The sequence below is a fragment of the Prionailurus viverrinus genome, chromosome C2 (genome assembly GCF_022837055.1).
Source record: "Prionailurus viverrinus isolate Anna chromosome C2, UM_Priviv_1.0, whole genome shotgun sequence".
In the NCBI taxonomy this organism is placed as follows: Eukaryota; Metazoa; Chordata; class Mammalia; order Carnivora; family Felidae; genus Prionailurus; species Prionailurus viverrinus.
The window spans coordinates 149,409,960-149,434,949 of record NC_062569.1 but is presented as its reverse complement, the minus strand read 5'-3'; the positions used below and the strand labels follow the sequence as shown (position 1 = coordinate 149,434,949).

General features: G+C 49.2%; 1 protein-coding gene and 1 long non-coding RNA gene across 5 annotated transcripts in view; one reads left to right on the top strand and one right to left on the bottom strand.

Moving 5' to 3' along the window:
• The window catches only part of RUNX1 (RUNX family transcription factor 1), a 257,316-nt gene that overhangs the window by 159,484 nt on the left and 72,842 nt on the right, over nucleotides 1-24,990 (top strand). For all 4 annotated transcript variants that reach the window (XM_047876132.1, XM_047876133.1, XM_047876130.1 and 1 more), the window contains 2 exons: nucleotides 2,833-3,086; nucleotides 9,202-9,358. In XM_047876132.1, coding sequence (XP_047732088.1) covers nucleotides 2,833-3,086; nucleotides 9,202-9,358 — 411 coding nt within the window. The remainder of the gene's footprint in view (nucleotides 1-2,832; nucleotides 3,087-9,201; nucleotides 9,359-24,990) is intronic.
• On the bottom strand, nucleotides 2,227-3,798 carry LOC125175499 (uncharacterized). Its single transcript, XR_007155837.1, has 2 exons — nucleotides 3,631-3,798; nucleotides 2,227-3,409 (listed from the first exon to the last, which is right to left on the bottom strand). It is a non-coding gene; the product is annotated as an uncharacterized LOC125175499 (long non-coding RNA).

The window sequence follows — 24,990 nt, the reverse complement described above, 5'->3', positions numbered from 1 at the left end:
GCCCGCGGCGCCGCGGGGACGGGCGCAAGGGAAGTTCCCGCCGGCGCGCAAAGCCGGGGTGGGTTCGGCACCCCAGGCCGCTCCGGCTCGCGGGGGCGGGGAAAGGAGCCAGCGCCGTTTCCGGGGAGCCGGAGGTGGGTGCGGGGCTAGGGCGACCTAGGCCCAGCGGTGGGCTTTCGTGCCGCCTGCGGGGGAGCCGACGCTCCGAGGACGGGGTGCCAGCCCAGCGGATGCCTTCAACTTTCTTTCCCGTCGCTTGTTCTTTGGGGTCTTTCCTGATCGGGACACTCCTTTGCTGGCCGCACCGCGCACTCAGACTGAGGCGCGCTGCGTAATTAAGCCGCAGCCCGGACGCGGTGAAAAACACCAATTAGAGAAAGCAAACCAAGAGAGAAAACTAAAAACACAAAACCATGTTGGGGAGACCGAGAGTCGTCTGGCCTCGTTAAATGAATCAGCGTCACTTCGCTGCAGCTGCCCACCCGACCATGGGGCCCCGCGGAGCCGCTCTTCGGCCGGGCCCTCGGCCCTCCGGCCCCCCTCGCGGCCGAATCCCACCCACGCCGGGGAAGCAGAGGCTCGGCCCTGGGTGGCCGCTCAGGGCCCGGGGCCGCCCCGGGGCTCCGGTACCGATCCCGGGAGCCTCGCGGCGGCCGCTTCATCTCCAAGGCGCGGGGGGCGCCTCCCTCCAGCTGGTCTCCGTGCCCGGGCCGTTCCGGGCGCGGCGCGCGGCCCGAGCCCTCCCAGGGCCGGCCGGCCTCCTCTTTCTCCACCTCCCTGGTCGCCAGACCGCGGCCGCCTGTGGCGCCGCTGCGCACTGCAGCCCCGGGCCGGTGGCAGCGCGACGCTGCACGGGCGCAGAGACGCAGGGCCGCGGTCCGCACCAGGGCGGGGCCTCGGGCGAATGTGTGAGTGTGTGTGTGTGTGTGTGTGCGTGGATGCGAGTGCGCGGGGTGCGCGGGGAGGCCGCGGCAGCCTGGGACTCTCCACCCAGGCTGCGTACAGTAGCGCGCGGCAGCGGCGGGGGCGCGCGGGCCAATTCCAGGAGCCCGCGGCCGCGAGCCGCGCCCTGGCTGATACCGGAAAGGCCTGTGATTGGCCGGCGGCCGCCCCTATGCAAACGAGCTGAGGGAATGGAATTCCTCGGGCCGGGCTTACAGTAAAAGCACGTTCATTTCCAGGCACTCTCATTCATAGAGCCAGCGGGCGCTAGGCGGGACGGGCGCCCCGCGGCCGGACCCAGCCAGGGCACCACGCTGCCCGGCCCTGCGCCGGCAGGCACCTCTTCCCGGGCCTCCTGGGGACGCCAGAAGAAAGTCAACCTTTGCTGCTTCTCCTTGACCTGCGTTGGAGCTACGATTTTTTTTTTTTTCTTTCTCTCTTACTTTTGAATGAACTGGTTTCTTGGCTGGATGTTTCAACTTCTTTCCTGCCTGTGAACTTTTCCCCGGTTGTTTCCTGTGACAACTGCAGGAGAAAGTGTGCTGGGCTTCGAGGCGAGCCGTGAAGTTGCATGTGCGTGGGAGTGTGCGTGGGAGTGTGACTGCGTGTGTAATTCGAACCACCGCGTCTGTTTCGATCTGCGCTGCGGAGCCTCCTCTCAAGGCCCGCTCCACCTGCTGCGGTTACGCGGTGATCGTAGGTATAGGCGCGTCCGGGCATTTAACCAGCCGGCGCTGAGGCGACGTTGGAGGAAGATCGTCTCGCTACTGCCCAAGTCGGGCTGACTCACCGAGTCGATGTAGACAGTGGCTGGCTTCGGGAAGAGTGCGTGTCTGCGTGCGTGTGACTCGGCTGCTGCTCAACTCCCACCAACCACAGGATCAGCCACAAACTTAACCAACATCCCCAAACCCGAGTTCTCAGATGTGGAGAGCTGTACCCTGACTGTCATCGACTTGGAACTTTTTTTCTTTTTTTTTTTTTTTTTTTTAAGACTAGCTCTTTTTTGAAAAGCTGAATTCTCTGAACTGAGCATTTTGCCAGAAATTATTAAGAGAACATGACAAGTATTTCCAGCCCAGCCCTTCTTCAACTACTGAAGCTTATTTTCAAGGCTACTTAAAAAAAAAAATCAGCAGCGAACATTAATGGATTTCTGTTGTGTTTAAATTCTCTACAGATTGAATTGTAAATATTTTATGAAGTAGAGCATATGTATATATTTATATATACGTGCACATACATTAGTAGCATGACCTTTGGAAGTCGCAGCTCTTGCTTTTGAGGACCGAAGCCAGTTTTGCATGTGAGAGTGGCTCTGTATATGGAAGACACTCGTATATTTTGTGTCGTATTAGGACTTTAGACAAAACTCACCCGCAAAAGCAAACAAGTAAAAAAAAAAAAAAAACAAAAAACTGACAGGCGATTACCTACTGGAACTTCCAAATTATGTATTTGCTGGTCTTTTCGCTCTCCGTATAAATGTTTTAGAAAGCGTATGGGAATTTTGCCTCCGGGAACTTTCTTTAACAGCCAAAGACTGAAGTTAAACTCTCAAAGCAAGACTCAGAAGATAGTCTCCCTTGGCATTTGACTCTGGATTCTAGTCGCCCAATTTTTAAAGCACTAACCGGTCGGTTGCTAGGAGCCCTGCCGGGTCTGAGGCTGGCCGGCATAATAGAACTTTCCCCCTCCTGGACTGTTAGTAACTTGGTCTCCCGCCTCCCCCAGTCCCCCTCCCCCCACCCGCAGCAATAAAGGCCCCTGAACTTGTATGTTGGTCTCCCTGGAGCTGCTCGCCGAAGATCCGCGCCCCTGTCGCCGTCTGGTAGGAGCTGTTTGCAGGGTCCTAACTCAATCGGCTTGTTGTGATGCGTATCCCCGTAGATGCCAGCACGAGCCGCCGCTTCACGCCGCCTTCCACCGCGCTGAGCCCGGGCAAGATGAGCGAGGCGCTGCCGCTGGGCGCCCCGGACGCCGGCGCCGCCCTGGCCGGCAAGCTGAGGAGCGGCGACCGCAGCATGGTGGAGGTGCTGGCCGACCACCCCGGCGAGCTGGTGCGCACCGACAGCCCCAACTTCCTCTGCTCCGTGTTGCCCACGCACTGGCGCTGCAACAAGACCCTGCCCATCGCTTTCAAGGTACTCGGCCCGGGCCGCGAGCGGGTGGCGGGGGGACAGGCGGAGGCCGGCCGAGGCCGGGGGCGATCCCGGAGGGCAGCGGCCAGGCGGGCGGGGCCGGGTTCTAGAAAGGGGCCGGCGCTGCCCCCCGCGGCCCCTGGTCCATCCTCCTGCTCTCGGGACACCGGGGATGCTGGGTTGCCCTGGCGATCCTCGGTGTGTGTGTGTGTGCTGGGGGACCCGCAGGGGCTGCCTCCAGGGTGGACTGAAAAAGATCTGGATGCCCCCCAAGGACGTCCACTGAGGGCCGGTCGGGACCTCCCTGACAGAGGTCCTTAGCTTTGCTACAAAGTAGAAAAGCAGAAAAAGTTATAACCCAGCCCTGGCCAGCCCGTCTGCTCCCGTGCTTCTCCCCCACCCAACCCCCCCACCCCCACCCCCAGCCCTGGCTTGACACCCAAGCCATTCTGCCTCGCTCCGATGGAGGCATCAGGAAGTAAAGATACTTTTATACTTTAGGGTCAGTGAAAATAAACTGACAAGGAAAACTGTCAGGGCTTCCTACCCCCACTGGCTCTTCAACAGTCCCATCGAAATTAGCATGTCCAAAGTCCGCGGAGGGCGTAGTTAAGTTTGCAAAAGTTCTCTGAAGACTTTTTGCAGCTTCTAGTCTGCGCCTGCCACAAGCCGCAAGTAGCGAATCCTGTTTCTTTTCCTGGAACCCTCCTGAACCTTATCTCCGGCTCACCTAGATTAAGCCCGGGGCCTCGAAAGGTGGCAAGGCTGTCTTCTCTGCGAGCCAGCCGGGGTCTAATCCGCTCGCATTTCTGTCTGGGGAGGGGGTGGCGTAGACCCCGCAAATTCTGCTGAACAGCCCGAGAGGTCTTCGTTCACTTCCAGCCCTGATCTCGCCCTAGCTTTGAGCGGCCTTTAAAAAACCTTGCCCTTGAACCGGGATATTATCAACAACACCCGCCGTCTTTAAACGCCACTGCCCCCCCCCCCCCCACCCCGCCCCAGCCCTGACCGCAAACAGTAGAAATTTAATTTTGGCGGTGGGGATTCTATTATTCTGTCTTGGGTGGGTTTAAGAAGGGGCAACCAACATTTTAGTACAATCCGTAGTCATTTCCTGTTCATTTTGAGGACTAAGAAAGGCAGGTGGGGGGTGGGGAGGGAGCTGTAAAGATCAGATTGTGCCCTTTCAGGGAGATTAATTTAATATAAGCTTTTTAAGAGTTCCAGGCCTCTACTGGATCTTGATCTAGTTACAATGGATAGTGTTCAGTTTTTTATACAGTACTGTCGGAGTTCTTTATTTTTAAGCTTTATACACCTTCTAAACTTAACATTATGATTTCTAAGACCAAACAAAATGCGTAATTGGCTCTGTCTATAGAATTGCCTCTGTTTTCTGAGAGCAGAAGTTTTGGAGGGGGAGGGAGTGAGGATGAGGTGGAAAAGCCACAGGACTCTTTCCTTGCTGTCTTGCATCTCTGTAGAGTTGGGCTGGGAGTCCATTTCAGTTTTTCAATCATTCTAATCTCTTTACAGAAACAAGCTCCTTTAGCCACAGAACAGGACTGAGTCCCTTCTGTGACTGGGGACTTGACAGGGCTCGGCCCCGGGGCCACTTTTCAGATAAGAGCTGAGGGAGGAGACAGGCTGATACTCAGCCAAAGGGTCATTTAAACCCAATACCCCTGACCTACCAAGGGAGTGGGTTGTCAGAGCCCTGTGTCTTCCTTTGAGGTGAAATCAGAATCTCTTCTGGATGTCCCCTCCTCCGCCAGGGAACCAACGCCCAAATATATCAAAACACTAAGTGATTAATAATCTTCAGGGGATGAAGTGATATAGTTTCTCAAGCTACTCTAAATATGTATATATATACATATGTATATGTATATGTATATGTATATGTATATATGTATGTATATATAACGTATGAGATATATATCTGGATATATATTTTTTTTTCTTCTAAAAGCCTGAAAAGAAAATCCTAGAACTTGCTTTGATGAGCCACCCGGGAATTCTTTTTCGCAGAAATCTTAGTAACCAAAGAGATTTCTTTTTCAAAATGACTTTTGACGATTCACTTTTTTTTTTTTCAATCTCATTTGTTTTACTGAGTGATCGTTGGTAGACTCCTAAATGACCCATGTAGAGTTCTCTTGAAAAAAGTTCAAGTGGGTCTTGAGGACAGATAGGGGAAAGGGAAGGACGTTGCAGAAATGTAGCCACTTGAGTAGTATCTGTCACCACTGCGTCCCCATCAAGAGAGGCCTCTTCCTGGAGGAAGCCTGCTCCCTGCACAACCGAAGGAGCAGACAGAATTTTCAGCCAGGAAACGAGCCCAAAGGTTAGGGGGGAAAAGCAAGCTAGCCTTCAAAACGTGACTCCCTCCCAGTTGACTCCCTGTGTATCCCTGGCTCCACTCTCCACGTAGCCACCTACCTTCCTCCCAGAGAGTTTCCGTAGACATTATTAGTTTAAAATGTGGATTTTAAATAAGCCCCAGACAATCTCTTTAAGAAGTTAATCAGTAAAGAATGATTGTTTTCCCTGTAATATGGAGGAGAAAATGTGAACCAATGATAAAGTCTGATGGTATTGATGAAAAGAGCATGTAAGTGATTCGTTACTAGCCTTCCGAAATCCTATGTGTAAATCCATACCCTGCTTTAATGTTTGAAATGGAAGGGAGACTTCAGATTACGAAGTTTCCTTAAAATAGATTAAGATATGCCTATTTGCTTGTCCTGGACCCCCAAAATGTAACTCCCCCCCCCTCATTTTTCCCATGGAACACCTTTATTTTTTAGCATAGAAAAGATACATATTTTACTACTGTGAAAATCTTAAATTTGCTACGTGTTACCCACTACTTACAGAAGCAGCCTAAAAAAGCTATTTAGATGACTTAGGATTTTTTTTTTTTTTTAATACTGCAATATTACAGTCTGTGTAGGCCCTGGCTCACCAGGGTCCGAAGGCATAAACATGCCTTCAACAAGTTCAGAGGCTTTGGATGCTAATAGTCATATGCTTTCTGTAAGAAAGAAAGAAGTCATGTTTCTATCGGCAAGACTTCAGTCCCTGGGCACGCATTAAATGTCATCTTGGCTGAGTTCTGGGTTCCACTCCACAGTTTTCTTTGAAACTCTGGAAAATTAAGGGATTTGAAATAAATGAATTGTAACTGTAATTTCAACCTAATTAGAGTTGTTTAAAATGCCAGTCTGAATGTGTGAGCAGGCCAGCCAAGAGCGGTGTGGGGAGATCCACTAGAGTACCTAGGAGGGCTGATATTTTGCCCAACTTCCTGATACTTTAAAAACAGAGAAGGAAAACAAAATATGAGATATCCTTTGGCCAGCAAGTCCCTTCTTGTCTGTTTGGTCTGTGTTAAATGTAAATGTTTGTGTTTCCTTACCTATTGTTGGTAGCTTTTCATTCTAGTTCCTTCTTTCTTTCTGTTTGAAGTTAGATTTTTTTTTTTTTTAATTCTCTCCTTATTGCCTATCAGTGACACAATCTGTATAAAATTAGCAGACGTGTTAGTTTTAATTTTTTAATTTTTTTATCTAGGCTAAGTAGGCTTGTTAACAATTAGATGTTATACGTTATTACTGTAATTTCCCCGGATTTAATATTCTCCCCTTTCCTCCTGCCAAAAGCAAAAAGAAAAAAAAAAATCCCTCTGAGATCAATAAAAGACGAAATAAATGATCTTCAGGACCCAAATATCTCTGACTTTTGTTGCATTTTTTTTTTTTAGAAAGGCAGGGGTAGGAGTTAAACTCCTAATTTTGTTGGTCTTAAATTCCAACATCAACAACCTTTTCATATTTAGCCACCATGATCATTTTACTCTATATTTGTTTCCACTTGATGAAGGTCTCACAAGTTTGCCAAATTACTGACAAAGATAGTCTTGGAAAGATGAGAGAGGTACAGGCGTGGAGCATCGTGAGAGGAGCCAGGGGGAGGAAGGTGATTTAGAATACGTTTGGGAAGCTATGCAACAAGATTTATTTACTTCACCTCTTTACAGACTCTGCCCCAAGAGCGAATTATTGAGTTTGAAAACCATGTAATTAAGTAGACAGTCCTTGTATACTTACTGAAGGTTGGATTAAAATAGAGAAGCCGGGTCATCACAGGGAGAGGGGGACGAGGAAGTAAAAATATGTGTTCCAGGAGAGCATTTCAACACTGTGAGCTAATTTTACAGAGGGAAGTGAAAATAGTGAAGAAAAAAAAAAAGTGGAAAAATTTTTAAGAGACTGAAAAAAGCAGAATAAAGCAAGCACGTTTTGTGGGAATAGAAAAAGTGGTAAAAAAAAAAATAAGTAAATAACTGATCAGGGAGATTTAGTTCAATGATGTTTTCGAAACAAAAGGGAATTGTCATATTACTGCTCTTAATTAAAAGGCAACAAACACGCTTCTAATGGGAACTAAATATCTAATTAGAGGGTGCTTGGGGAATAAATAGCTGTGTTTTTAAATCTCCTTCGTAGAAAACATGCCCAGCGTTGGGATGGAAAGGATTAGAAAGAAAGATAAAAGGCCCAGACGGTGTTTGAGAGAGCAAGTGTGCTAAGACAGATGAAGAATGTGCTTACCTACTGCTGTGTGGGCTGGTCCTCCCGGTCCCATAGTCTCTTGTGGTGAGATGGCTTGTCCTCCCTGCCAGACTCCTCAGAGCCCAAGAGCTGAAGCATCCCAAGGCACAAAAGCAATGGAGGGTCACTTGGATGACACGGGGAGGCCACGAAGATGGGCATTTCGAGAAACCATGGCTTCGCTATCAGGGAGCCTATGGCAGCCTTTTTTGCAGACAGGAAAAGAGGGTCGAAAATACAGGTATTAACCCCCAAATGGGGTAAAAATGAAGAGGTAGAAAACACAGGGAAGAAATAATCCCTAGAGAATTCTTTGCTGTTCCAACTCAAACACAGTATGAAGAAAGCGACTGTATGATTGGCATGATTAACACAAATGCACTACTGACTGAGAAAGTACCATGAGGAATATCAGAAACGATAGAACTTGGGGTATTTTCATCGGAAGTCCTATGACCACTTTAAAAAAATAGAAGCAATGGAAATTTAGCTGGTAATAGTTGTCTAACCCCAGTAAATCGTTTCTAGAAGGGTCAAATGATGGGATACTACTGCACAAAGCATCTTTACACCATTGTCTTCAGAGCATTTTACCTTGGAAATTACTGCTTTTTTTATTACCTGAGCATCAGAAATACTTATCTACCAGTCTTGTTCACCAGCCCTGTTAGGAAATCCATTCCTATGCAATTACGTTAGCGGAACTCCTCTTCAAGGTCAGCTGGGTTTGGGGAAAACCTCAGTCAGCTATCAGGATGCAGTGGACACGTCTGGGGGACCCACAGATATAAAAATGCCACCTAGTTCCACTCCTGAATTCAGAGCAGCACATAACAGGGAGAGCCCCTCTTCTCTGACGTCTGTGGATTTTGGAATTAGTAATAAAGGATACACTTCTGATTTTTTTTTTCCTTTGCCTGCCAGAATTCATTCCCTGCTAGTGACAGTCAGAATAAGAGAAGCGAGCAGGGGGTCTCAAAGATGACCTGCAGAGGGACAGCGTCCCTCAAGAACGGTCAACAATTCCGTTGTAATGATCGAATTCAATTTTGGCAGAAATAAGTTTGAACACCTAAAAGCAAAGTTGGCCCTGTTAGGCCCATCGATGGAGGTCTGGACAAGCGAAAAATGGGTTCGGTTATATAGTCACAAAAAGAAGATACTGCGTTTCTCAGATGTGCGCGAGTAAGATGATTGCATTCGTGAGAAGGCACAGCTTTCCAGAGCCTTGGCCGCATTCAGTCTCCTTCCAACTGTGCCATGTGACCTGATGTGGCTTTATTAGATGAATGTTTTAGGACTTGAAAATTTATATTTAGTTCTGCATAATGGAATTCAAAGAAATTCTTCCCATGAATAACTTTTCTGTCATTTTGCTATTCCTTTGCAAACTTAAAAAGGATCACTTAATATACGTTTAATTTTAGAGCAATTACTACACCAGAGACACCAACGTTTGTAACATTTCTGATGTCTGCGTTTGTCCCTTGGCTGGTGTTTAGGTGGTGGCTCTGGGGGATGTCCCAGATGGTACTCTGGTCACTGTGATGGCAGGCAATGACGAAAACTACTCAGCCGAACTGAGAAATGCCACCGCAGCCATGAAAAACCAAGTTGCAAGATTCAATGACCTCAGGTTTGTCGGTCGGAGTGGACGAGGTATGTATCCGTCAAAACTGAACTTGAAACACAAGTATTTACATGGCAACAGACCCAAATTTCAAAACCTTCTAGAAGTTTCCGTGATGGAAGTTCCCCCCCTAGAAATAGTCTTTCTTGTTCTTATCACTACATCGAGCTTTTAAAAAATATTTATTTAAAACTTAATATGTTTTCAAGATTCATTGTTGCCTTCTTTTATTGAGCCGGTTTAAAACTGCTTTGGAAGATGTAAAACATGAAATGTGAACTTCAAGGAAATCCCTCAGGTCCTCACCAAAATTTAAAAATATAAAACTCACCATCATGGAAACTGAGATCGTACAACTGGTGTTCTCAACTTGGTAATTATCAAAAATCTCTACAATAGAAGCCTTTGACTTAGATTCCATGAGCTGTCTGTGACAAGGGACCAAGTTTCAGATGAGCACTTCTGATCGTTTTAAGGGATATGCAATATACGGTTACTGAAATGTGGTTTCAAATTTACCATTTTATGGCAAAATATGAAGACACGGTGTTGATATCCTTCTGGTTTGGTAGATTTGATGGCGTTTTGCCACCTTCCTTGTTTCGTGTCATTTGGATGCCTTATTATTTGGGGGAGGGGCCAGACCCAGTTAACATTTTCGTGCTAATGTGTTAAAGACTGGATTACCCAAAGGAACTGTTCTGTGTGTTTTATTTTTCTGTGCCCATTACTGAAGTATTAGAGCAGAAAGAGGAATTTTGGCCCGTAAACCCCTCTGGTTTCCAATTATTTTCAAATATTGTGTTTTCTCTGCATTGTGGGAACTGAAGTCATATTTTATAAATAGCAGTAAGTACTAGAAGTTTAATTGAAGAGGAAGGAGAGTTTGTTTTGAAAATCTCATTTTCACGATATAGTAATGAATAACCTAATGCATACAAGTTATTTCGAATATAATAAAAGTCACGATAAGGGCCTGAACAACAGTAGATGACTCTTGTATTTAAAAAAAAGATTAAAGTATAACCAATGGACGTTTAAACATAAGAGTAATCGTTACTCTTTATAAAGGCATTGCAAAATATAAGAAAATCTGTGTTTGACTAGTCGAAGAGGGGAAGGGGTAAAGGTGTGTTGCTTTTGGGGGCAATCATTTTTGCTATCTTAGCCGTCCAGAGCATTTTTAAAATAGCATCCTGGGTTGAGAAAGAAAAAAAAAAAAAAAAAGAGATAACATGATTGAATACATATGTTCATAATACTAACTATGTTAATAATAGGGTAATGCAAAGAAAATTATATCCACTTATGGAAAGCATGAGAGATGCTGTAATGTATAAAAGCATAAAGTCATTAAATGGGTTCACTTGTTATATTAAAAGTCCCCGCCTTTCAGTAAATGGGATTCACATTATGATTCAGAGATGTGTGTTTAGAAAACATCTCGAAGGCTTCAGATGAGTGGCTGGCCGAGTAGGTGAGAAGCCAATAAAACACAAAGGCCCTATCTATTGTCTGGGGCCTGCCTGCCAGCCTCCCTCGCCATCTCACTTCAATTCTTGTGGATGTGCATTATCAGGAACGGTGGCTGAGTCTCAGGGCACTGCATTTCCAGAGAAAGTCCTGTTATCGTAGTGCGCGTCTGTGGGGGTCTGCGTGTTGGGTTTGGGTTATAAAAGTGTGGGAAACTTGAACGGATCATGCCGGTGACATTTCCCCACAAGCAGTGCTGTAGCGGCTTTGAGGCAGTATGCAGTTAGCCGGTGCTCATAAAGAATGAGATTTTGAAAGCAGCATGCTTCCTTTTCTGGCATCGAGGGCTGGTCTCTTGTCCCCCATTGGCCATTTCTGTTTTGAGTGGGTGACTAATAGGTGATTGTGTTTACTTGGGGAACAGTGAACTGTTTCCCCAAGGTGTGGATTGTTTGCACTTGGCTGCCTGATTCGTGCCAGAATGCCCTAGAGTTTGCATAAAACCCAGAGAGTGAAATAGCTGGAACCAAGGCCGGGCTGTCTTCTGATAACCTGGAACAAGAAAATCGATTAAAATGCCATAAAGGGACAATATCTGTTTGGAATGGGCTCCGCTTCCCGTGCGAGATAATAGGCAATCCAAAATATAGGAGCCCTAATTACACATTTGACCCAATTATGGTTATCCTGTAGATTGTTGGTCTTGAGTTATTTGTGTGCTTGTGGTTTTTTTTGTTTTTTTTGTTTTTTTTTTTTTTAGTCAGTACTACAAAACAAAACGGGCTGTCAAAAGGCCCCATTTGACTCTGTGTCCTTATGTCTCTCCATAGTTATAAAATACAACTTGATTTTACTCTCTCGAGTGGAAGTGTCAACATCGAAGCCTGCCAGATCTTTTTTTTTTTTTTTTGTAATTTGCTTCCCATTACGAAGAGAGCAGATGATTCTACTAATTTTGACAATTAGCCTTAATCTTCCTCACTGAATCTTGTCCTTTAAAAGTGTCATTACGTTTTCTTAGGCGATCTTCAGGCTATTTACTGTTTCATTTTCTGGTTTTGAAAATGTGCCTGAAAACACGTCATTGGCATCAACACACCACAGTGGCCGAGAAGGTCCTGGCTATTGGCTCGTCCAAACGTTTCTGTGCCAGTTTCGCGTTCTGTCAAACAGCACAGATCCGATGGATTCTCAAAAGGGCTTGGTGCTCAGCTCCAAACGAAGGGTAGAAAAAGAAACTCCCTTTTCTTTTTACCAGCTGCCAGTCCATGCAGATTGGAAAACCTCACAGAAATCACCAGAGGTTGGACGTGGAAGGGTTTTTCTCTGTTCGACAAAACTGATCTGTCTGGGTGCTGGCTCATATCCAGGATCACACAACGTCTAACCTCAAGTTCAGTGCAACTGGGGAAACCTGCCCTTCCGGCTTTTAAGGCCTTGCTGACAACACTGGCCCCTAAAAAATATTGGTGAAGCCTTCAGCAGTCTGAACCGTCTTTCTTTTTCCCCTTCCCTCCTTTTGCTCCTTGCCAGTTTAAATTCTCGTTCGGGGTATACTTCCCTTTTGGGAGTTTCTCCCTTCGATTTGGTGTCTCCATAGAAATGGACTCTTCCTTTACAATGGAAGAAGAGTTAGCAGCTCCCAGGGGAGGAGAGGTTATGCAGAGCACACAGGTTGTTGTTCAGAACCTTTCACTTAACCACAAGTTCTGGGACCATCCCTCACCTCCGGAAAATTGAAGTTCAGGGTCAAAAGAGGTTCTCTTTGGCGAGCTGAATGAACAGTCGCTTCCATCCGTTTACATGGGCAGTTGAGGCAGGGATCACTGACATTTGTAGTTACAGGAAAGCATAGCGTGGCTGCAGCTGAGAGACAGTTAAGAAATTTTAGCAATGAGGTCTGTGAGTGCTTCCGTCCCTGTTGGAGTACATAGTCAGTTGGAAAGAAATCAATCAATCAGGGAATACCGGCTTTAGTGAATTCATTTTAGAACCAAAGAGGAAATCTACCAGACCGTATCATCAACCACATCATAAACGAGGGAAGAGAATCCAGTGTAAATTTCCTTCTAATTTCTAAGAGTGTGATTTTTAATCTTTTGGGAACATCACAGAAAGTTTTGAAAATCCCTTGGAAGCCTTCTCCCAAGGGAAAAAAAATACGCATATGCGCTTATACGCGGAGTTCCCCGCCCCCCCCACCCCCCCCACCCGCACAGTTTCGTTTTTCAGGACTCTGAGGCTCATTTGTGGTCACCTTCTGGGGATCCATGGACCGCCCCGGCCCAAGCCAAGAATCTGCGAATTTGAAACTTGCCTTGGAGGGCCAGCCTAGCACGGGGCTGCACATAGTAGATAACTGGAATATAAATAAGTGAACAGACAAGGCATTCTTCTTGCACCCTGTGTGTTTTGGTAACACCTGTTTTTATTATAGCCAGGACCTGGTTTGTATAATTAGGAAAATAGATCCCATTCGAACTGCTGGTCCAAACCTTTTGAAGGCCATCAGGTATGCACACGTGCTGTCCCTCGAAAGGGGAAGGGGCCCGTTTTGTCAGAGCCTCATCTCAGTGAGTGCCTGGACTCCCCCACACCCCTGCAGTGTGATTCCATGCTCAGCCCCCATGAGGTCCCCAGTTCTCTGGGCTGTTAGAATGGGGTTTAATTTCTTGGAGGAATTTATGTGTATGTTGACCTCCCTGGCAACTTAAGTCTCCACTTTCAAAACAGTTACCTCTTCCCAATGCTTTTATAAAATGAAATTCCAAATTTAAAAAAAAAAAAAAAAAAGGGGCGCCTGGGTGGCGCAGTCGGTTAGGCGTCCGACTTCAGCCAGGTCACGATCTCGCGGTCCGTGAGTTCGAGCCCCGCGTCAGGCTCTGGGCTGATGGCTCGGAGCCTGGAGCCTGTTTCCAATTCTGTGTCTCCCTCGCTCTCTGCCCCTCCCCCGTTCATGCTCTGTCTCTCTCTGTCCCAAAAATAAAAATAAAACGTTGAAAAAAAAAATTTTTAAAAAATAAAATGAAATTCCTTCATTATGTTCTTGCTCTGGATGTCTTCCCAGGCAGAATATTTACCCGGTCACTATCTGAGTTATTGCGTATTTATGTAATGTTTGTTACGTAAGGCACTTCCATTCTTAAGTTGTTTTACATTATTTGGAGAACAGGATGAGGAGGTTGCGTTCAGATGAATGAAAGACTGCGGTTGACGTGACAGGAAGGCACCTTTAGGAGAGGATAAACTGTCCTGATATCCTGAACGAAAAGAGATGCATCTTTATGGAAAAAGAAATGGTCTGAATGATTCACAATATTATCATAGCACCCAAGTCATTCTCCTTTGCATCACAGAGTCCTCTATGAGGGGTAGGAAAAATTTATCTGACAACCCCAGAGTTCCATGGGTAACATTCAAGATAATAAGCTGGTAATCAGATCTCCTGGAGAAAATATAAAAAAAAGACACGAGGTGTATTCAAATCAACTCTCCCATTCTCCCCTTTTTTTCTCAGTTGTTATTGATTTACATTTAAAAATTATATATTATATATATTTATATTCATACTTAGTATATATATGTTTAGTATATATATATTGAATATGTGTATGAGCATATATATACATGTACACACACTGAAATCTGCTCTCAGACTTCACTGTGGGCAAATACGGATTAAAAAAAAAAAAAAAAAAAAGACTTAACTTCTGATACACCAAGCCCTGCAAAGCCCTAGCAAATAATTCCTTTAGACGACAGGTCGAAAGCTCGTGTCCATGATCTGATGTAGAATCCATCTTTTCTTTTTTAAAATTTTTTTAAGTCTACTTATTTATTTTGAGAGAGAGCACGAGCAGGGGAGGGGCAGAGAGAGAGGGAGAGACAGAGAATCCCAAGCAGGCTCCGCACCGTCAGCGCAGAGCCCGATGCGGGGCTCCGACTCACGACCTGTGAGATCACGACCTGAGCCGAAGCCAAGAGTCGGACACTTACCCCGCTGAGCCACCCAGGCGCCCCTGGAATCCATCTTTAGAGATCAGCTGTCTCATTCTGTTTCACATTTGCCAATAAAAGGGGTAGCAACACTTTCTTAAAGCCGGTTGCTCCCTTCCTTCCCCCGCCCTCCCATCAGCACCCCCACCACTATCACCACTGGTGGTCCTTGTCCTGTTAAGACGTGGCAGGGACCAAGGAGAAAAGCCCTCTTGGAAACTGCTTATGCCTGAAGCATAGAGTTTCAGAATTCATCTCTTCATGGTTTTCTCGCTGGTGTTACAAAGTGCCAGACGTTGCTGATAGGGTCAGACGGTTTTTTGAAATTGAAGTGAATGGCCTGAGCAATATTTCAGAGCTGGTGGGCAGACGCTGGACTTCACCGGCCCTCCACCCCTTCCGTGCCAGCCAGCTTGCGTTCGGCCAAGGCAGTTCTTTTTGGTGGGGACAGGGGACTCTCAATCAGCAAGCGCCTCCGAGACAAATAATGGTTGAATGATTTTTAGAGCTTCCTGTTTCAGCGGCAAGCATTATAGACATAAACAGCGGTCCGGCCAACGGCCGCGACGCTGCTCTGGTTCTAATAAATCAGTTTTGTATTTTCTTTCTGTGCCGGTTGGCGAGGGGCAAGAGAGGGTGGAGAAGATTGGTGAGGGAAGAGCATGTTCTGTGTTATTATTTTCTTTTGAAAAAGAAAAATTACTTGTCGGAAAAGAGAGAGAATATACTGTCTGACTGTTTGCTTTCTGTTGATGATTATAAAACGAGTTCGGATCACTCGGGGGGGTGTTTATAAACAGTCACGTCCTGTCAGTATGAAGAGGTTATGTGTTTTTGAAGGATCTGTTGGGCTTTCAGTCAGTGCGTGCGTGTGTGTGCGTGCGTGTGCACATGTAGCCCCACCGAAAAGCCTTCTTGGGCCAAATTATCTTTGGCACTACATGCATGCTAAAGGATGCGATTACCAAAAATTAATGAGTGAGCAGCGTAGATTGAATGAGTTGCCTGTGAATACTTCCAAATGTGCCGACTCACTGTCGGGGCGTGGGGGACATATCGCGGCTCTTCAAGATGTGTATTTTTGTAGGGGCACCAGTCGGTGGCTCAGTCGGTGGAGGTCACGATCTCACGGCTCTGGAGTTGAGCCCTGCATCGGGCTCACTGCTGACGGTGCAGAGCCTGCCTCAGATCTTCTGTCCCCTCTCTCTCTGCCCCTTCCCCACTTGCGCTCTCTCTCGAAAATAAAGAAACCAAAAAAAGAAAAACATTTTCATATACACACATTAGTTGGACTTCAGGCAACGCCTGGCCCCCATCACCGCAGCAGTTCTGATGCGAGTCCCTCGCTCGGCAGAGGTACGTTCGGTCTGTGTTCCGAACGGAGCTCCCCGTGGCATGCGCTTTGCCCCGCGCTCATCTGGTACTCGAGCGTGTCCCCAGCCTCTGTCGGGCACAGATGCCACGCAGGAGCTCCACGTGTTGTCGGAGAACTTCCTCTAGTGAGGGTTTCCGGGGGTCGAGGACCCGTGAGTCACGAAGTGATTCCCCACATCCTTCTTGGAGAGGCTCTTGGCCTTTCTCAGCTGCTGGAGCCAGAACGGGTGTCTTGCGATGTCCTTGGTGTGGAAGCGTGCGTCTAGAAGCTACTTAAACTGTGTGCTTCTCAAAGACGATGGAAGTAAATTTCCTGTTGATTTTTCAACTTAGATGAATCCCTGCTTTTACCTCGAGATTTCAGACCGTCATTAAGGATGTGTGGGTGGCGTCAGCCGTAGACTGTTCCACCTCCCGCAGCCTCCTGACCCAAGGAAACTCCTGGGTCTGGTTAATGGGAGTGCTGGCGGGCATTCTCAGGGTGCTGTGTGGCCCTAACTGAGTCACCTTATGCAAACAAAGGAGACTTTCCTTGGCTCGCTCGAAGGCACTGCACAGGAGTATGGGCGTTGAGCTCAGCTGGTGATCTGTGTGCTTATCAGATCTCGGCAGACGAGGCGACGAGGGATGGGCCTGTTGGGAGGTGGAAACATTCCACCTCGCTCAAGGCACTGGTTTTGGGTCTTTACGGTTGTTTTTCCTTCATTCTACTTGAAACTATTGTGTGGAGTACAGTCAGTATCTATTTACTGTTAATGTTTTTGATTCTTTAATGTTTATTTATTTTTGAGAGAGAGAGACAGACAGCGAGCAGGGAAGGGGCAGAGAGGGAGAGAGAGGGAGACACAGAATCCGAGGCAGGCTCCAGGCTCCGAGCCGTCAGCGCCGAGCCCGACGACGTGGGGCTGGAACCCGCAAGCCGTGAGATCATGACCTGAGCCGAAGTCGGATGCTTAGCCGCCTGAGCCACCCAGGCGCCCTATTTATTTGTAATTAATGAGAAGCGGATCTAAACTCATGCCATGATACGGCTCTGGCTGCCCCTTTGAGTGGTGTATCTCCAGTGCCTACACTGCTGGGTCTTTCCAGGTGCTCTGTCTTCGTCATGCCTTTGGAAACCTCAGGGTGGGCCACAGTCGGTATTTTATCCGTCTTTCTGCTTATCCATTTTGATGATGGGCTCACTCAGTCGTTCCCAACTGGGGTGGTTTTGACCCCCGTGGGACACTCGGTAGCATCTGGAGACATTTTTGGCTGTCGCCACTGGCACGGGGATGTGCTGGTAACCTCTTGTGGGTGGAAGCCAGGGATGGGGCCCCACACCCTGCGGTGCACAGGCTAACCCGCCACCCCATCCCCCACCCCCCCACACACACTGGCAATGGAGTCACGCGTCTGAAACGTCAGTAGTGCTGAGACTGAGAACGCTCATCCAGCATCACACTCATTCATGAGAAGTGGCAAAATGTCTCCCTTACCCCCCTACCCCCAACACTTTCTGCCTCTCCCCAAAATACATGACAAACTTACATTCAAAAGCTCACAGAGAATAAAACAAATAAAATTCGGAAACATCACTGAATAGTAAAGTCTTATTTTAAAAATGAAAACCTACGGGTGTTCTAGGTGCATACATCGGCCCCATCTCCGAACATGAACGTCCCCGGGCGGCAGGGGGACGTGTGGAGGCCAGGAGTGGCTGCGTGTGGGGCCACATGGCAGGAGAAGCTCTTCCTGGAAGAATCCCCATACTGCAGCCGGTCCCTCAGGAGTGTCCCACAGGTGTAGGGACTGGGAAACAGTGAAAGTACCCTGCTGGCTTCTCAGTGCTCAGCACCCCCACCCGCACAGTGCTGCAGTCCGGGACCACAGATCCACCACTCTGGGAACATGAATCGGTGTGAACGGCCAGTGTCCCCTTGAACTGAAAAGTGCTGAAAGCAAAGTCCTGGCATGCATCACTGACAGACACCAGAAAGGGCTTGGTCTGCACACCTTGGGACAGAAAAAAAAAAAAAAAGGGAGGAAACACGTAAAGCAGCAGAGAAGGGGCCCAATCTGCTGGCCGTCTCTGAGATGGCCCTGGGTTCCCAGGTACCACAGACAGACAGGTGGGTCTCTTCCAGAGCTTTCTCCCACCTGCCCCAACATTAGTTCTGCTCTCACTTGTTTCCCATCCTGAGATTCAGGGAAAGATGATTTGAAACACATCTGAAGGGGTTCTTAACTGCATCAAGGTCGCGTCGGCTGCAGGCTGAATTTCTCAAAGAAATTTTGCCGGGAGTGCTTTCCCTGGTTTCCGTTGGCTTGCTTTAGCCCTGCGTGGAAACCCCCACTCTTACCTTTCCTGCCCCACGGACGCTCCCCTTTAGGCTCCCCCCAGTTAAGCAACCATCCCCCAGATTCAGCGTGGAGATCTGTGGCATGTCAAACAATTAGAGATAGCTGGCTACCGAAATGGGAGTTCACGGGCAGCATCTGCGCTGGGGGCCGTGCCGAGCCCATGTGCTTGGAGTGAAGGTCGCCGGGGAAAGAGCTCAAGAACAGCTGTGGCATGCACGGGGACACTGCGGGGGTAACTGAGACCCAAGCACCACGAAAAAGACGGGAGGATGTGCCTGGCGCTCCCAAGAGGTGGACCCCCAAGAATTTTCAAAAACCTAAAAGATCTGAGCCTGCTCTAGAAAAGCACCGTGTGGTATCCTCAGTGCCTGGCACAGAGCGGAGTCTCCTTAAACGTCTTCCGGCGAGTGACGGCTCCCGGACTCTTCGGGAAGCACAGCCTCGTGGTTAGTGCACGGACTTTTCTGGATTCTTGGCTGAGGAAGGTGTCTCACCCTCAATACTATCAGCATCTAGGGCTGAGTTTTCATTATTGTGGGGCTGCCCTGGGTGTTGTCGGATGGTTAGCAGTATCCCTGGCCTTGCCCCAGTAGCCGGTAGCAGCTCCCTTCCCAACTGTGACAGCCACAAATGTTTGCACGTGTCACCAAGTGCCACTGGGGGCGGGGGCGGGAGGGGAGGGGATCGCCCCGGGTGCAGAACGCTGGCACGGAGCTGTGCATCCGTGGGCAAGTCACTTGACCTTTCTGAGCCTGATTCTGGCTCTGTCCTTGGGAGCGGGGGTGGGTGCAGGGAGGATGTCCTGACACAAGGGACACACGGCAGGAGTCACTGCCTCGCATTCGGTAGATGTGCTTCAGTGACAGGAACTCTGCAGAGCAGATGATGGAAACTCTGTGAGCTCGTAACAAACGACAGCCACGGGGACCTGCTGTTTTGTTTATCCAAGTGGACAAGTTTTCCAGGAGGGACATCAACCCTTCCCCTTGCTCGCCGGCCGCGTGGAGGTCTCGGGTCGCGAAAGAGTTATACGCAGCGGGCCCTGAGATCTCAGATGAGCGGTGGCGGAGGCGGAATTAAATATGCGCTGTAATTTGAGGCACGTTTTTCATGGGAAAAGAAGTTCTCCCAACTTAGCCATTCCAAGTCTTTTGTGCAAACATTAATGGCATGCAAATATTTAGGATTCATACATGCCCCTTTAATTCCCCACCGTATTTTAACAATAAACACTGCATTTTCACGATGAAGCAGAATAATCCCTTTGTCCTGTCGCTGGGCTCCACAGGCTGGCACCCAGGAGCGTCACATTCTTCCTGCACGGTAATTGCTGACTCCACCCAAGTTTGGGGAGTTTTATAGTAGTACCACGGCGGCTTGCCTTGGACTTGGACTGTACTTAAGGACATGCTGGCTGTTCCACTGGGAGCCATTTTAAGGTTGTATCACAGCATTTTTAGAAACTGCAAGCGAACGTTCGTGCACTTTCTTTTGGCCATCTATAAATGGAGAATTAATTAATCTGGCTATTGCTTGGCAAAGTATCTTACTTCGCCTCACGTTCTGTCCAAATCCACGGGCTCTGCATTACACCGAAGCCATTGCTTCCCAGTCAGTGTGCCTCTGATTTACAGGGCAACCTAGAACCCACACGTCTGTTCGCCGTGATTCTGTGGGTCCACGGGAGGTAGCGCGGCATGGTCCGAGGCCTGCGGGGCTCGCTAAGATGTGCTGGCCTCGGTCTCCCCATCTGTACGGTGGGCGTGGCTGTGCCTCTCACGCACGCCTCGAAGGGTGTCCGGATGATGGGAACAAGATGATGTGGGTGTGGCAGGACTCAGGAAGAAGAGATCCCGCTTCCCCGGGGAATGTCCTTCCCTCTGCCGTGAGAAGCACGGAGGGAGGTGGGAAAAGAGCAGGTCAGCACGTGAGTCCCTGAATCAGACACTTAGGAAGGAGGCTGTTTTCCACTCTTGCTTCTGGATGCGAGGAATTCCTTTATCCTGCTAAGAACCTCATAAAACGAGAGTGCCTGAGACACAGCGGGAGTTTCACAAACATTCATAAGTAAATACGGTAACAGTGGTATAATCGTTCCAGACATTGGCTGGATTTTTTGACATGGGGTGGACCTTGTGTTCTCGGTTTTAATTGGTAAGGCTCGCACAGGCTTCGGACGCTTCCAGTGCCGGAAGTAGAGGGTCCGTTGCTTTTTTCTGAGACTTCACCCCCACGCCCGGAGGTCATTTAATGAGGGCACTTCGTTCATTCCCCCATTCATCCATTCATCCATTCATCGGATATGCATTGTGCACCTACTGTGTTCCAGGCACTGGGTCCCCACTGGAGATACAAAGATCAGCCAAAGAGAAGCCACAGCCTTTGGGAGCTAGCGAGGGGCCAACAGTCCAGCAGATGAGCAGTCGCGCAGAACCTAGTGAAGTTTGTCTTCCCGGACAAACTGCCGTCTCCGTTGAGACATTTCAGGATGTCAGGTGAAGGCACCAAGAAGAGTGTCCGAGCAGAGAAAACAGGGCGGGCAAGAACACCTGCCCGTGGAGGAGCCAGAAGATGCTCCATGGCCATCTGGGGAGGGCTTTGGAGGAGGATGAGACCCAGAGAGCGGCTCAAGGCCTGGACCTCCATCCACACTGGGAATTGGGCCTGGTCCCAGGGAAAGGGAGAACCGCCCACATGCTTTTCGGCAGGGACTTGACATCAGCAGATACGAAGTGCAGAAAGATAGGCAGCTTGCAGATTAGAAAGGGAAAGGAGGCTTGGGGCCTTCGAGACCGCAAACTGCCATTTCTGCCCGCAGGCAGCCTCGGACGTGTGCATACCCAGTTTGTAGATATCCTATTTGGTGAATGTCGTTGTCCCCAGAGTCCGCTCCTGCCGGGCCCTGCCTGCCACACCCCCAGTCCTGCCTGGAGCTTCTCCCTTCTTTCAGCCGCCACACCACCTGCCTTCCCGGAAGCAGCCGCTGTGGGGTCTGAAAGGCTGGAGGCAGAATGGAGGACCCCAGCGCTGCCTTCCCTTCTAAATGTCCACTCCCGGGTCTCTGCTGAAGCGTCGTGAGGGGTTGGGCCGTATCCTTGAGGCAGCCGGCCATCGCACTATCAGAGTCAGGGCTGGGACGAGGCTACTTTGATCACCTGCCCACTATGTAAGCCTCTGGCTCAATTTCCCCTGGGGGACTTGGGTCACCAACCAGAGGGGCTCCCCCGGCCGCAGTTCAGGGTCTTGGAAGTGTTTGGGCTAAAAGGATTACAACTTGATTCCTCCACCAAGATGCCCAGGAACCGTGACACCAAAAGAAAAGGGAAGATCGTGGAGGGACCGTGAAATCCGGGGAAAGGAATTGCAAAGTCACATGAGTGTCGTGGCGCCTTGGGGTTGGGTAAATATTCTCCAGGAAGAAGAAGGCTTGCCCATCCATGCCCCTGGTCAGGCCGAGCTCACACCGGTGCCATGAAAAAGGAAAGCCACGCCTTCAAAGTGAAATGGGACGCCGTAAAGAACCAGCTGTCAGATCGAAAGTTTATGGGATAATTCACTGATCCCGTGAGCAAACCTTTTTTTATTGCCTCGGAACAAGACACAAAGACGAATAAAATGCTGCCCCTGTCCTCGACTTCCAGAGGAGATTTCCAGAGAAAATGCTCTGCACGTTTTCGGCTTTCTGTACGTAAAACAATGCTTTTTTTCAAACAATCCGTCCCTCCCTCCCCCCCCCCCCAAATGCTGTTTTTTATGGAAAACTGAGTTCTGTGTTCGAAGTCCGTGTCAGGAGACTTTGGGGGGGGGTGCACCAGCAGCATGGGCCCCCTCGTCCGCATTCTGCCCGTGTGGATGCAGGTACCCTTACCTTAGATCAACACATCTGCAAACACACAGGGCCCTTTGCCTGCATGTGGATACACACGGACGTCTTCATTTCAGTTCAATTTAGAGAAAGTAGGAAATTCCGTGTGACTTGAAGGATTTGTACCCTATCCAGAAATCCTCGTGTAAATCATTTGACAGCTCCCCTGTCAAAAATAGTGGTGTTCAGATGAGGAAATGGATGAGAGCAAAAGCGTGAACTCTGGCTGTTTGGCTGTTCCAGTGGAAAACGCAAGAAATGTAAATTAAAAATGCTTTGTGTGTAGGGGGCGCCTGGGTGGCTCAGCTGGTTGAGCGTCTGACTCTTGATTATGGCTCAGGTCATGATTTCATGGTTTGTGAGATCGAGCCCCACACTGGGATGGGTGGAGAGCCTGCTTGGGATTCTCTCTCTCTCTCTCTCTCTCTCTGGCTCTCCCCCAACTTGCATGCATGCTCGCTCTCTCTCTCTCTCTCTCTCAAAATAAATAAATAAGCATCTTCTAAAAATGCTTAGTGTGCGGCACCTGGGTGGCTCAGTCGGTTGAGCATTAGACTCTTGATTTCGGTTCAGGTCATGATCACATGGTCATGAGATGGAACCCCGCGTCCGGCAGGGTGTGGAACCTGCTTGGGATACTCTCTTTCCCTCTCTCTCTGCCCCACTTCCCCCGCTCGCTCGCTCGCTCGCTCTCTCTCAAAAAAAAAAAAAAAAAGTGCTTTGTGAAAAATACCCCCAGTTCAGATTTCCCCTGGAATCTGAGGGTGCATTAATTTTAATACTTAGTTATCCTTGATGAAAAGTAGACCCGGCACAATCTCTACAGTGAAAGGAGAACTCTTCTTGCAACATTTCAGAATCTGTTGGGATTTCCAGAATTTGCAAAGAGCAAAACCTGAGCCTTCACGGGCTTTTCTTGCTTTTCTAAAGCTGCATTTTTTTTCCCTTCGTTTGACTGTTCTTCACTTGCGCTCTTAAGTGTTTAAAGTTCATGAGCACAGCCGGTTTTCCCGCAGAGATGCCCACGCAAGTGAAAGATGTCATGACGGTGTGTCCCCGCAGCCCCCTGCCCCTTCCGGCCCCCACGGCCGACGGCCCTCTGTGCGGACAGCCTTCCCCTGCGTGACAAAGGGCAAGTTTCACATCCCAGCGAAACTGCCCAAAAAGGAGAAGATGAGTCTCAGGTCCAAACCTACCCCAAGGAGAGTGACAGAAACACAGCCCAGCGGCCGAGGAGCCAATGCAGGAAGATGGGCTATACCCACGAACCAAACCCAGGGAGGGACAGTCACAACGGAACAGGACTGAGAGAGCTGCCCCTGACACCATTGGCATAGGAGGACACTGCCGTGATGTGACAGGGCCCCAGCTTCAGCGTCTGCTATTCCACTCGTGGGCGAGGAACGATTTCGAGCGGCCTTTACGCCCTGTCTTCCCCTCCCCGCCCTCGGCCCCTTGGGGAGCAGTCCTGAGGTTTGACTACTTCTCAGATGCGGTGAGGAATCGGAGTCTGTGCTGGGGCCACAAGGAACTGCAGCGTCCAGCTGCGGCTTTATTAGACCACAGGTGGCTGTCAGAGGTCAGCAGCCCGAGGCCTGGAAACGTGGGGCCGCCTGAAAGCGTCGGGGAAGACTCACCCGTGACCTTCTTCCCGACTAAATAAAGCAGTTAGTGTTTTGTCCTGGCACTCGGATGCACACACTGGCGTCGAGGGGGGCGACACATGGTCGCCGGGGAGCATTTGGCCCAGCTTGTTTATAAGGCGGATCAGCCAGCCACAGTTGGGCCTCACAAAGACCGCCAGCTGGCGGGGCAGGAGTGAACTTGACATTCCAGTTGAACGTGCAGTTTTCCTGACGTGTCCGCGGGGCTCGGGCCGCTGTCCTGTCTGCTGCCCTCTGTGCTCTGCCTCCGTTTGCTGGGACTCCTAAGGAAAACAGGTGGAGCTTCAAGGGTGCCCCCTGCCCGGCACCCACCTACCCCATCAGACCTCGACGTGCCTCGTCACCAGCTCCTCCTCCCCGGATGGCCCACACCTCCGTCTGCGTGGAATCACCTTGCTCACGTCTTTAACGATAATTGAACTAGTACGTGCTGATTCGTTACTTCATTGAACTTGCATAATGAGACGATGAGATGGAAAGACTGGTGTCGCCCCTGTTTTACGGATGACAAAGCTGAGGCCCCAGAGAGGTTAAGTGACTTGCTCAAGGTCAGGCGGCTAGCATGTGGCAGAGATACGGAAACGGGCATTTCTGGCTTCAGGGCCCACACTCTGCGTGTGCCCTCGTCCACCAGATCATATACTCAGTGCCTTATCTTTTGCAGCTTTTGAGCACAAGGCGACCCTTGCGTCCCCTGTCGTGTAGCTCCTGCCTCCTCATTCGGTCCTAGCGTTTGAGCTTCTAAACGGGTTCCTCCTGGAACCCGACCACTGGCCAGAGCTGAGGCTGCCGTTTGAGTTAGGTCGCTGTGAGCTGGAGAAGGAAGGTCTCTGTGTGCCCCTTGGGCGCTCGCCCCACCGTGGGCCCCCACACGGGACGCCTGCGAGCCTGCCGCCTGCCCCCTCGGGAGCCGAGAGCAGCGCACCTCGGGGCGCCAAGGCCTCTG